The 13,602-nt window shown below is 51.1% G+C and overlaps 1 protein-coding gene across 5 annotated transcripts in view; it reads right to left on the minus strand.

Annotated features, from left to right (window-relative positions):
- Positions 1 to 13,602, minus strand: part of VAV2 (vav guanine nucleotide exchange factor 2) — a 115,391-nt gene that overhangs the window by 22,555 nt on the left and 79,234 nt on the right. For all 5 annotated transcript variants that reach the window (XR_006416893.1, XM_044453118.1, XM_044453119.1 and 2 more), the window contains exons 8-14: positions 7,385 to 7,485; positions 5,324 to 5,423; positions 4,407 to 4,502; positions 2,893 to 2,961; positions 2,413 to 2,499; positions 2,187 to 2,272; positions 1,702 to 1,834 (exon numbers count right to left, since the gene is read on the minus strand). Coding sequence is in view for 4 of the 5 variants with exons in the window: in XM_044453118.1 (XP_044309053.1) it covers positions 1,702 to 1,834; positions 2,187 to 2,272; positions 2,413 to 2,499; positions 2,893 to 2,961; positions 4,407 to 4,502; positions 5,324 to 5,423; positions 7,385 to 7,485 (672 nt within the window). In the remaining variant the exon portion in view is untranslated. The remainder of the gene's footprint in view (positions 1 to 1,701; positions 1,835 to 2,186; positions 2,273 to 2,412; positions 2,500 to 2,892; positions 2,962 to 4,406; positions 4,503 to 5,323; positions 5,424 to 7,384; positions 7,486 to 13,602) is intronic.

Here is a 13,602-nt window from a genome sequence, read left to right on the forward strand (position 1 = left end):
ATGGCCTTAGCATGTGCAGTCCTCGGAAGGAAAGAGCGACACTCATGCTTCACCCAAGGAGAGCCGAAGAAGCGCTTCCGGCTTGACTGTGCCTTTTGTTGCCCACAGCTGGGCTCCGGCTTCTGCCAGCAGCGCCTCTCGGTGTCTCTCCTTCAGGCTCACCCACACACATCCACTCATAATGTGGGGGAAGCATTCCTGGGGGGCCTCAGTGATGGGCTGTTTGCAAGGACCGCTGCAAGTCACGCATGCTGGCTGGGCCCTCCAAGCACTCCGCTCTACAGGGCACGCTGCGATGGCCAGTGCATCACACCAAGAAAGAGCAAGGAAACATAAGGGTGCCGCTCACCATTTTTCCATGTGACTGGGAAGCACGAAAGGGGAAACAGAGACACATTATGTTAGAAACAAGGCTTCTGACTGCCACCTATCCAAGAGGTTGTTTGGTGCCCAGGCAGGGAGAGACCCAGCCTTGCTCACCACCAGCATCCCCACCCACTCCTGAGCAAGCAAATGCAGAGCAGCACTTGTTAATGTGAGGGTTGGTGCCTAACCACATTCTAAGTCACTCATTTATCAAATTTGGAATGGGTATCAGGAAGGGTTTCCTTTTTCTTTTCCCACGTTCTGCCACCTGGAGAATCTGGGAAGCAGGGCAAAATTCTCAGCTCGAGGCTAAGATCACTTAAATGTCCAGCATCTGGGCCATATTACTTCACATGGGAGAGATACTTTCTGCAAGGTCAAATTGGGGTGTGGAAAATGGCTCAACATACAGAAAACAAGTGTGTCAGGAAGAATGCATCGAACTCTCTCACTGAGATACCAGCCTCCTGTACTGAAGGGATATTTTTGGATTATTTTTCTAATGGGAGGCTTTTTGATCATGTGCATCTCTCCTCTCTGTACAGCCCCTGCAGGCTTTGCAGGACCACTTCTGGGAGCTGCAACCCACTCCGATGTTTTGGCAGAACGGGGCAGGGTTACTCCCCCCTCGGAGCCTCTCCGCTCAAGCGCTTAATTGCACAATACAACCCCCTTGCTGCATCCTCGCTGCATTCACACAGCAGTGTCGTGGTCAGTCTGGCAGTGCAGGGGCACCTCCTGGCCATCCCTGGAGCCGCACCCCCAGGGATCACCCAAGCAATGCTCCACATCAGCAAACCAGCATCAGCAGTTCTCCTGTCTGAGTGAAGCTAGCCTTTTGCAGAGCAATTGGGTCAGAGTTGCCAGTCCAGATCAAACCACACCAAAATAGTCTGCATCACAACACAGAACACTGTATTTTAGTGCAGAAAGGTCCCTTCCCCCAGCAAAGGCTGTGGCAAAACTCAAGAGTGGGCACAGAACCTGGGGGGTGGGGGCAGGGGACTTCCTGATAAAACAATCCCAGGCTTTGACCCAGCAACCCTGGTGTGGCAGCTCTGCCCCAAAGTCCTTCCACGATGCTTGCAAATGGCTCGGCATGGACCTTGACTGGCCACTCCAGTGTTGCCCCCTTCGTGTCAGGTACTGTAGGGATCCCAGTCTGCCCCCCTCCTACATGGTCCCACAAAGAGTGACCAAGGGCAGGAATGACCCCCCCCCCCAACTGTGGGGAAACAGCTCCCAAATGCACCCTACCCTGGAAGGAACCAGATCTCTCTCTGAGTGCAGGGGAGCCCCTGCCTCAAACACACGACACCTGTTTCTGTCTTCTACCTTCCGTAGGTCCTTGTTGTTGGTGGGGTCATCGGTCATCTTGTAGCAGAACAGCTCAATGATGTCCCTCTGCTCGTAGTTGTAGCCTTTCCTTTTGCAGACAATCACCACTTTATCAAATAAGAACAAATACCTGCCAGAAAATGAAAGAAGTAAAATGCAAAGCCCAGGCTCACAGGGCATTCCCACACTGATTTTAAACTCTGCTTTAAGAGCCATCCTTTCTCTCCAGACAGGCTGGGAATTCCAGTTCTTAACAGACTGAGGGCCAATGTGTTGTGCTGTGGAGGTGAGAGCACAGGAGCGGGGCTGCAAACAGTTGGCCACACTGGGCCTTGAGGACTTCAAGCAGAATGCGGCCTTTAAAAGGAAGGGGAACCAGGCCAGTGGAGAATCAGTGCTCTGCTGCTTTCTTTGTAAAGCTCAAGTTTACTGGAGGCTCTGCACAGAATTCTCATGCTTGGGCACTTTCCTTACTCACTCACCGATCCTGCTTTGTGTGGTTTACTATTGACCGAACCTTCAGTTCACCATCTATCTTCGGCCTGCCATATTCCTCCAGTTTCACAGGCTGTGGGATAAACAGGAGGAAGGGGTTAAAGGACGTGTCGAGGTCAGAGGGAGGGAAGAAAACAGGATGGACAGTGAAGTTTGCCCTTCCAGAAACTGGTGATGGATGGCATGCAGGAGACCCGTGGTGAGGAACCTTACCAAGTTTTCTATAGAACTCTGAAATTCACTGATTTTCTTTAAAGTCTCTTTGTCCCGCTTGACTTCATTTATATACATTGCCAAGTCCTGGAAAGCAAATGTGGAGACGGAGACACACACACAACTGAAACGTTTTTGCCCACTGAACTTTGCAACTAAAAAGCAGAGCCTGCAAAGGCCTTTTAATTCCACCCTCCCAACTGCCCTTACTTTGGCATTGTTGCCTTTAACATTATCAAGTCTGTAAGAGGACTGTCATTTCTCATCTTTGGAAGCTGCCCTGGGAGCTTTTTAGATTAAACCGACAGATAAAGGTGTCATAAAGGAAACAGCCAGCAAACGAGCCCTCTCCCTGGACAAGTCAGGGCTGTGAACCGAAAGGAAGGGCCTGAAAGGCTCTATGGGCACAAGAAAGCCTGGGCTGAGCAGCAGAGCCCCAGCGGCCAGGGCTGTCTTGTGCCATCTTCAGGGATTCCCCACCTGCATGGCTTCCAAAGCTTCCTTGAGCTGCTGCTTCTCTGGCCTATCTGACGAATGGTTGAGGAGCTCCTGAAAGACAGTGGCAGCGCATTAGCAAGCATCAGCAACGCCTGCGGAATCTTGCTGGATCAACCCTGGGCCCACCTCATCCTGCATTCGTCCCACCCCCACAGTGGCAGGATGCCACTCCTGCCCTGTTTCCTGGGGATCGGCCTCCTCTCCTGCGCCTCCTCCAGGAATCAGTCCAATTCCTTTTCCCAGCTACTGGGGCCAATGGCCACCCACCACACCTGGCAGGAGGGAGCTCCTGAGTTTCACTCTGTGCTGTGTGAAAGGGAACTTCTTCTGATCTGTCCCGTATCTCCCACTAGTCCACGCAATGGGATGGTCCTTTGGGGTTCCAGTTTTAGGAGAGAGATCAAGAATGGTCCTCCCTCCACATTTTCCACAACCTGCACCATTTTGCAGACCTTGGGCACACCCCACGCTGCTCACCACTGCTAGAAGCGAAACCATCCCAGTAGTTGTAACCATCCTGGCAGGAAAATTGCTCCAGCTGCTGAATTGTTTTGGCTGCCCTTTTCTGTGCTTTTCCAGACTCCACAATATCCCTTTTTAAGTGGGACAATGAACAGTGCGCACAAGAATTTTCATGCTGCAGATCTGCATAAGGGCAGTGGAGTCCTGGTAGCTTCATTTCTGACTCCTATTCTAATTATGATCAGCAGGCATTGGCACCTTTTCCACAGCAGTTGCAGGATGGATGGACATTTTCAGCATGTGCCCCAGCACAGCTCCAGTTCTCCTGCTTTGTGGATCAGGGCTCAAAGTACGAGAGTCACACATTCTGTCTCCATGACTTGCTGGGAAAGGGGGAGGCTTTCCGTCCCACCACGCCGGGAAGCTCCTGGAGCTTCAGGTAACAGCTGACAGAAGACATTTCTCCCAAAATCAGATTATTTGTAGGCCTATTTCACATCCATTAGCTGACGCCTGGAGTACACAGTGCTGAGTTTAGCCAAGGTCACACACTGCACATGGGAGAGGTGGAGAGATAGTGCTGGCATCCAAAGAGGCAAAGGGAGAGTAAATGTAGCCCCTGGGCTTTGGGGGGATTATAGATTTTTGGGGGGAATGGCGGCACCAAGACATGGGGTGGGAGTGCGAGTAGACTTCACATAGAAAACTCCAGCTGTTGGGTCTTAGAGAAATGTGAGAAGTAAAAAATATTTTTTTATGTCCAGACGAAACCAAGAGTCTGTGGTCTGAAGGCAGGACCAGGCCCAATTCCTACGCATCCTGAGGTGGGCAACTCACCTGACAGGCTGTGTGGTCTGCTAGGGAAAGGGATGGCGCTTAGGAGCAGAGCCTGCTTAACTAACAGAAGGTCCTTTGATTCCTGGCAGGGCTGAATTAAAAAAAAACTCCTGCCCAGGACCCTAGAGAGCAAGGCGGTGCTGCAATGCAGGCAAAGCCTAAGGGCACAGGGTCTGAGGGCAGTGAAAACAACTTACTTTTAATAAGAGGTGATACTTCAGCACTCTCTGCATGGGCACCACCAACAAGTCTTGCAGCTTGAATTTCCCATCCTGCACCTTCAGCGTACATTCCTGGAGGAGAAACAAAGAGTACGACCCTGCAACTTTGCTGGTGGGGGCTCCCCATTCAGCCTGATGCGCCTTGCTGTGAGGCAGCCGTTTCTAGCCTTTCTGTGTCCCATGTGACTTGAAAAGGTTTGGTTTATGTTCACACCCCCTACAAAAGTAATATCACATTTGAAGAGGAAGAAGTTGAATTTGTAAATATTGAACCACAAATTGGGCCATGTACAGTACTGCGAGTGAACAAATCGAACTAAAATTTTAATTCAGTGCATAAAATTGTTGTGAGCCGCCCCGAGGCTTCGGCAAGGGGTGGCACAGAAATGTTTTAATAAATAAATAAATAAATAAAAATAAAATTCAAATATAAATTGAACAATTAGAGGAAAAAATAAACTGGAAAATCAATGCCAATTGCGAACATAACATTTACTTCTTTGCCCCTCTTCATTCACAATTTTGTCAAAATATGGAACCTTCTTACTGATTGTGATCTGCAAGTGGATTCAGGTGATTCCCAGATTTTGTTTTGACTGACAAAAGAGAACAGAATTCAAATGCAAACAAAATAATAATAAATAATTGCATCATTGGGATAATTTTTGGCCAAAAACATTGTGATTTTTGGTGAATTGCAATGCAGCCTTCCTCTTTGGTCTCATCCCCGAAATGCCATCTCACAGATTGAGGGAAACACACAGAAACTTAAAGAAGTGCAATGAAATAAACAGGGGGAAAAAATGAAACTGCAGATATGAAATGGGGACACACAAATGGAATCGAGCGGCTGCTGCCAGCCAGTTTCCACACAAGCCCCCGGTGCTCGTCACCTCGACTTTTTGCCGGACGTCGTCACGAGTGGCCATGAGGTGGTTCAGGGTGGTCTGTGCGTGCTCCATGTGGCTGCAATACTCGCCGTATATCAAGAGCCTAGAGAAGGAGGGCACAGAGACAAATGGCGCATCAACACAAGTGCCAGCTGCCTGGGCAGTTTGCTCCTTCCCGCATGCTCCCCTCGTATACGTATGCTGGGTCTAATGGATCCCCCTGGATTCATGTGGCTCTTCATGATCTGCACCTGAACAATCAAATTAATTCCAGAGGCCTTTTAATTTAGACCTTGTTTTGGTAAAATTCAGAATTAAATGGTAAAAAGTATTCGGAACACAATGCTATCTGCCAAGCCGTGTGCTGTTGCACGCGCTTGGAGGCAGTGTGGGGTCAGCTGCAGGGCCGGCCCTAGCCATCGGTGGGGCGAGCAGCAGACGCCGGGAGGAGGCAGCCGGTCCTCTAGGGAGAAAGCTGTGTGCCACATGCTTCCCTCCGCACCCCATCAACCGGCCCACTCCCGTCGGATGCGATGGGGCAGGATCCAAGAACACCAGCCTGGCGGGTTCTGTTTGTGGCTTCAGAGTGGGAACCACCTTCTCCTTTGCCTCAGGCAGCAAGACATCTTGGGCTGCCCCTAGTCATTTGGGTCCTGCCTGGGTGTGAGGGAAGGTTTTGCAGAACACACTGTGATGCCCTCTTCCCCCTTTCTGTGGGACCCAGGCATGGGTAGGCAATCCATGTCCCATTATTGAAATGCTCTTTGCTTCCCTTGAAGTGCCGCCTTACAGCTCGAGCCTCTGGAAGTCCAAGGGCCAGATTCTGCATCGTGGATGAAGGCAAAAGGGCCAGGGCCAGCATGAGCTCGACACACCTCCTGCCAGAACTTGGCCTTTTTAGAAGGGGGGGGGGGAGGCTGCACGAAGGCCAGGAGGTCACTGCACCATAAGGGGCTGAGGAAGGGACACCACCGGGGAAAGGGGCGTGAGCTCTGTGAGCCCTGGGGGACAGTTTTCACTTTGCGAACACCCACAACAGGGCAGGGGGCCCTTGCCCAACACCGAGGCTCCAAAGGGCCCAATTCCCATCTTGAAGGTGAGGCCCACAAGAACAGCCTCTGCTCCTGAGCATGCTTCAGCCTCACTTCAGCCTCCTCTTGCCTGCCAAATTTCCCCTCCAGTGCCCCGAGTCTGCATTGGACCACCCAGGTCCACCACCTGAGCGCCACACAGCTGCTCCCAGCACAGTGGCTGACACGGGGAAGTCGCAAGTGATGAAGCAACAGGACATCACATCAAGGGCACGGGAGTGCTTGTGACCGCACAGCCCCAGCACAGAGGAAAGGGGAGCCGCACCTCCTCAATTTAGGGGGTCAGTGCTGGTGAGCTTCAAAGGACGTTTCTTGCCCAAATGAAAGCAGCAGCTCAGCATCCACTAAGCACAACCGTGTTAGGAAAAGGCCGTTTTAAATAATCATTCGGCAGACAGGGAGCTGCCGTTCAAGCTCTCCCTTCTCGCAGCAGGAGTGAAGATGTGTTCCTTCCATTTGCCCACCTTTCATCTATCTGAGAAGGTTTCCATAGTATTTGTCTACAGGGTTGTAAAGAAAAATGATTTGTCAACCCTGAGTCAGGAATAAAAAGGCTGAGAAAAACACAGGGGTTTTTTTTTTTAACCAAATTGCTCAGAAATTCCAGCAAACATAAATGGTTGCAGTTTTCCAGCTGTGTAAATGGCAGGAAGTCAGTCAGGGACTGGAGCTGGAGAACATCACCTGGCGGTGGCAGGTGCTGAGGGGAAGAGGGCAGTCCACCACCTCACTCCAAGTGAGCCAGTCTTGGCTCTTTAATCAGATCTTTTGCGGCTTGCTTTATCTGTGCTGGGGGTGAAACACAAGCTCCGCTCTGCTGCTGCCCACCTGGCCCAGGGCTGGGGCTGGGGCTGGGGCTAGGGCTGGGGTACTTGCAAGGTCCTGTCCCCCATGAATAAAACCAGGGAAAGGGGCCTCTGGCCTCCTCTCTCCACCCCGCCCACTCCCTGCTGCTGTTCTGCAGCCTTTTTACCTCTCTTTGAATTCCAGGAACACTTTGGCCAAGGTGCCTCCACCAGACATCATGGAGAGGTCAATGCTCCTCAGGAAGTTGTAGTGCACTTTGATGAGGTCCTGAAAATCAAGGGAACAAATTGGGACATTCATAACCCCAAATCTTACACTCAACATAGGGGAGAGACAAAGAAAGCTGCTTTTGGGAAACGTACACAGAAAGGAAAGAAATAATATTTTTCTACTCCCTCAAGACCACAGCTGATGTAGTTGAAGGCCAGGCAATGGTCAATCTGTATGCCAAGTTTATCAAAGCTCAAGAGCGGGGGAGATGCTGCAAGCACGAGCGGTGCTGCTACGGACTGGCAGCTCAGGAGGCTGAGCCAAGTGTGACTCCAGTGCGATGCTCACAATGTTGGCTGGGTTGTGTGAATGCACAGATGGCCACTCGAAGAACGACAGTTACAGGTAAGCAACCTGCCTTTCTTTGTCACGGTCTCTGTGCATCACACATTATGGATGACTAGCAAGCTTACCAACCGGAGGCGGGACGGCGTTGTCAGTGGAGAATCGAGGAGAGGACGGCACGCCCAAAGGAGCAGTCCTGTCTGGTATGCACGTCAAGTCTATAATGCCTGGTGGATGGGCAGGGAGTCGTCCATGTCGCTGCCTTGCAGATGTCAAGCAGTGGGATGCCAGCAGAAAAAGCCCGGGAGGCAGCCAGTTCTGGTGGAATGGCCCTTGGGCACACCTGGGAGGTCCAGCTTAGACAACTGATATGCCAGTTCAATGGTTTGGACAATCCACCTGGAGAGTCTTTGGGAGGAGATAGCAGAGCCCTTGTCCAGTTCGGAATACTTAGCAAAGAAGCGTTTGGTCTTTCTGAAGATCTCTGTATGGGACCGATAGAAAGCCAGGCATCGACGTACATCGAGAGTGGAGAGATATTTCTATGGTGTCGAAGGTGCAGGGAAGAAGGCTGGTAGGATAATGTCCTGATTGATGTGAAAAGGTGTAGCAACTTTAGGGAGGAATGGAGGGTCAGTGCAAAGGACTACCTTTTCCTTATGAAAGTTGAGGTAAGGCGGGTCAACACAAAGAGTGCACAGTTCGCTCGCCCTTCTAGCCAAGGTGATGGCAACAAGAAAGGCAGTTCTCCAGGACAGCAGGCATAAATCAGTTGTTGCCAAAGGTTCGAGCAGGGCTCTGGTAAGATCTTGGAATACAACAGATGGCTCCATGTCGGTACCCCAGGGCGAACTGGAGGTTGGAGATTCTGTAGTCCCTTCAGGAAACAACAGATGAGAACGTGTGAGAAGATGGAGGAGCCAGATACCGGACCACGAAAATGAGAAATTGCCACGATGTATACTCTGATAGAAGTGGGCTTAAGTCCATGCTGATGTAAGGAGAGTAGAAAAAGTAAAATATTGTCAATTGAGGCTGAATGAGGAGGAAATTGGTTGGTTGCCGCAAAGGTGGTAAAACGCTTCCATTTAGCCTCATATGATCAGCAGGTGGCTGGTCGTAGGGCAGATTGGAGAATGAATTCAATGTCCGACTGGAGAGGATTTGGATTCGACATGGGGTGTCTATATGTCAGTACCGATAGCTGTTCTGGTACCAAGGGAAGTATTGGAATCATTGGGACCAATGAGGTTGTCGGGACTGAAGCTGAAGAACAAGGAATAGTTACTGGAGGAGCCACGCGGCGAGGTTGAGAGAATCGAGGTCGGGATGGCAAATTGCCCTATTTTCCTGTGTAATCAGGTGAGGGACTCGTGGTAGACGGACGAAGGTTTGGTGGGAGAGATTGAGGATGGTCGGGAACCAGGGTTGGCGCAGCCATCACAGCATAACAAGAATTCCCTGGGCTTTGTCGTGAACAATTTTTTCTAGGGTCTTTGTGATTAGCGGAATTGCGGGGAACACGTAAAAGAACATGTTCGTCCAACTCACTATCAAGGCATCTCCAAGCAAGTTCGGGCCCATGCCTGCCTGGGAGCAGTAATCCATGCACCTCGAATTGGTCGCTGTAGCAAACAGGTCTATGGTCGGGGTGCCTCAGCAAAGGAAAAGTTGTTGCAGACCTGCTTGTCCAACTCCGACTCATGAGTTGAGGACATTTTCCTGCTGAGGGTATTTATTTATTTAAAACATTTTTATGCTGCCCCCATTGCAACAAAACCTTGGGGCGGTATCTGCTTCCTCGTTGTCTATACCCGCAAGATGGACTGCTAGTAGGGTAATCCCCCTGGGGATACATCAGTTCCATATTCGCAGGGCTAGCTGAGCCAAAGGTACCAATTTCGTACCACCCTGCTTGTTGACATAAAATACCGTCATGACATTGTCCGAGGCTACTTGGACTACCTGGTTTCGAAGGGTGGACTTGAAGAATCAGAGAGCTTTGAAGACCGCAAGCAGCTCCAGGTAATTGATGTGCTTGGTCTTCTCATGGGCTTGCCAGGTGCCCTGAGTGTGCAGGCTGGCACAATGAGCTACCCATCCCATAAAGGAGGTATCGGTATGGAGGGTCACCGAGGGCTGCAGTTGGTGGAATGGGAAGCCTACAGAGAGATTGTCTTTGTTCGTCCACCAAGTCAAAGTCAGGAGAACAAAAGTAGGTGGCAATAGCGGACACTTTGGAGAGTCATGTTGTGGATGGAAGAGGCCGTTGAACCACAGCTGCAGGGGTCACATTTGTAGCCTGGCGTTGGGAATGACTGCAATTGTTGAGGCCATGTAGCCAAGGAGCTTCCGAATGGATAACGCAGGAGTGGGGAGGCCATCTTGGATACGTTCAATTGCCGAGCGAAGCTTGTCCATTTGAGCCCATGGTAGGAATGCCCTGGCTCGGACTGAGTTGAGACATGCTCCAATAAAGTCGATGACCTGTGAGGGAGTGAGACAGGATTCTCGGTATTAATACAGAGTCCAAGTTTGTCTAAAAGTCTACACGTATTGTCGATGGCTGAAAGCAGATGCTCTTGAGACGGGGAGACAATCAGCCAATCATCTAGGTAGGGGTATATTTGGACACCCTGTAACCGGAGGTGGGCGCAAACAGGCGCCATACATTTCGTGAAAACTCGTGGAGCCGTAGCTAGTTCAAAAGGGAGGATGTTATATTCAAAGATATCAGAGCCGACCATGAAGCAGAGAAGCCGCCTGTGAGATGGGTGGATGCTGATATGGAAATAGGCATCCTTTAAGTCCAGAGAGGCGAACCAATCTTCTCTCCTGAGCAATGGAAGGATATTTTGAAGGGTGGTCATCCAGAATTTTTTAGTCTTAATGAACTTATTCAAGCCACGTAGGTCAGGTATAGGGTGTAGACCACCGTTCCGCTCTGGGACTGAAAATTTCTTGAGTAGAAGGCATGAAGCCCCTCTGAGCGAGAGATTTGGCGAATCACTCCTTTACAAAGTAATTGGGAGACTTCGTCTCTTAGGACCGCCGATGGGGAAATGTAACGGATCGGTCCCGGAGGGGGCACGGCATCAAACTTGATTTTATATCCGTGCTCAATGATGAAAAGCACCCACTTATTAGATGTGATGGACTCCCAAAAGGGGAGTTGGCCTTGCAGCCGGTCCCCAAAGGGGAGGAGGGAAGGTGGATGGAAGGAGAGAAGATTAGCTTGCGTGCCTTGTCAGCGCTGCCGCTTGGCAATGAGTTGATGGCACCGACCTTGCTGGAACTGAGTGACAGGTTGGCCTCGGTTGCGTTGCTGGCATGGCTGATATTGTTGGCGCAGCTGATAACGGTGGTACAGCTGGTATCGATGACAGCGAGATTGTGGCCACTTACGCCGGTTTGCATTTGGTATCAACATCTTCCGTGCGGTGGCTCGAGCGTTGTAAATGTGCTTGAGCTTATGGTCCATGCGGTCGTGGAAAAGACTGGAACCATTGAAAGGCATGCCTTTGATGCGCCTCTTTGTCTCGTCTGGGAAGTTGAAGGAGCGTAGCCACGCGTGCTGGCATAAGGTGATGGCTCCGACGAGTGCTCGGGAGTTGCAATCTACGAGATGGCGTGCCGTACTGAGTTGTTGGATACCTAGTTGCACAGCCTTGTGGATAAAAACCTGGGCCAGGTCGCGCTGCTGCTCTGGAATAGTGGAGGTGATGGATTCCAGCTGTTGCATCAGAAAGTACTGATACCTGGCCATTGTCGCCTCATAGTTAGATATCCGCAGGCCTAGCCCCATAGCCACGTAAATGCAGCATGCCATCAAGTCTATCTTCCGGTCCTCCTTGTCTCTCGGGGTCGAGTGCTCCCTGTTATCTCGACCCTGAGATGACTCGACTACTATTGAGTTTGGCTTCGAGTGATACAGCAGGAATGGGATGTCCTGCTCCCTAATCTTGTACATCGACTTGTATCTCCGGGACATTGGATGAGGCTGCCTCGGAAACTCCCAGGTGTCCGTCACAGCCTGCCGAAGAGTCGTTAGCAGTGGAATGGAGATGGCAGATGACTGTTCCTTACGAACAATGTCATAGAAGTGGTCATTATTGGTGTTCGCCAATCATTGGTGTTCCACTTCTATCTCCAACAACTGTGTAAGTTGAGCCATGAGCTCTTCGAAGGTGGAGTAGGACTCTTCCGGCGACCCAGGTACCTGGGTTGAGATGACGGCATCAGGGGATGTGGAGAGCTGGTCCGAGTCCTCAGAGTCTGAATCGTAATGGTATGGTGGACTAGATGACAAGTCGGCCGGAAACGGAGGAGGGCGGGAAGTTGCGGCCGCTGAAATGGAAGGCGCTTCCGTTCTGGAAGGACAGCACTTCCGTCTGCACTCCAGAGGTAAGGGATAATAGCCGTACAGTGGTAGGTAGTTCCAGTGATGAGACTGAGGCAGCTCGAAACCACTGTATGGCACTGGGAGCCAGCTCCTGGTGGATTGCCCTGAGACACGTTGGTGGCGATGCGTGTCGGATGGGGGTGGCGGCCTTGGGGATGCCTCTGGTGATGACGGCATTGGAGTCGGCAATCGAGCCGGTGGATGGCTCGGTAGAGACTAGGGAAGTGAATCCCGAATCTCGCTGTCGGATATTGATCCATGGAACATGGCCTCGGAGGGATCCAACGCCAAAGGAGGCAACAACACGATCCGTTGGGGGGATCCAGGCGGTGTGACCTGCATTACAGCCTGTGTCATCGGACCTGAAGGTGCCAGAACCGAGGTGGCTGTTGGGACCGATGGTGCCGTCAAACCTGAGTCCCTGCAAGGCTCCTGGGCAAGCCTACATTGCTTGCGGTCAACTTTGTCGGTCTTGGCCTTCTTAGCTTTCTTCGAGACCGATGGATCCCCTTGCCCGGTGTGCTTCTGTTTCTCCTTGTTCCAAAGAGGAGGAATGGGAGGAGCGAGTGGTCTCCCCGGAAGCAGCTCCCTCGGATGGTGGACGAAGGGAGGTCACCATGGGCGGGCCCACTGGAGCGGCCTGGGCGGCAAGCTCATCCAAGGTTAGGAGGGCCTGATCCCAAAAGATCTTTCTCAGCCGGTTCTCCTGATTTTTGCAGGCCTGTTTGGTGAACGACAGACAATGGCTGCATCTGTCAGTGAGATGCCCCTCTCCTAAGCATAGGAGGCAAAGCTCATGCGGGTCCATTGGAGACATTTGGCCCCACACCTAGAGCACTTTCGAAAAGCTGCGTGCTGAGCCATCGAGAAGAAAGGATAGCGAACGGAGAGAAGTGAAAAGATAGTAAAAAAGTAAGAAGTATAAATTATTTTGGTGTGGGGGGGAGAAAAACTGTCTAACTAGGGAAGGGTAAGGATGTGAAAAACTTGGAAAAGGGTTTTTTTTAACTAGAAGAGCAAGAGTAACAGCAGTTAGAAAAGAACAAGAGAATGTAATGGAAGATAACGAACGGCTCGAGGCAAAGCGATCGGGCGGTCAAAAGAAGACTGGGGAAAATGGCAGGCGCTCTGCCCTTTATAGCACCGTGGGGGAGGGGTGCGGAGTTCCCGCCAAAATTCACTAAAGCTTTGTATTCTACCTGGCTACAGGCACTGCGCAGTGCGGCACCCAAAATGTGTAATACACAGAGACCACGACGAAGAACAGGCAGTTCACCCCTCTGCAGGTGCAGAATAGCTTAATGGTACCCTTTGGAATTTGTGGGCAGGGTTCTCCTTCCTGGACAATGGTGAGAGAAAGGAGAACCCACAAGAAGTAGTAGTTCCCCTGAACTCCCCACTAGTAAGACCTCATCTGGAATACTGTG

This window comes from Varanus komodoensis, unplaced genomic scaffold, assembly GCF_004798865.1.
Source record: "Varanus komodoensis strain SLA01 unplaced genomic scaffold, ASM479886v1 scaffold77, whole genome shotgun sequence".
Taxonomy (NCBI): Eukaryota; Metazoa; Chordata; class Lepidosauria; order Squamata; family Varanidae; genus Varanus; species Varanus komodoensis.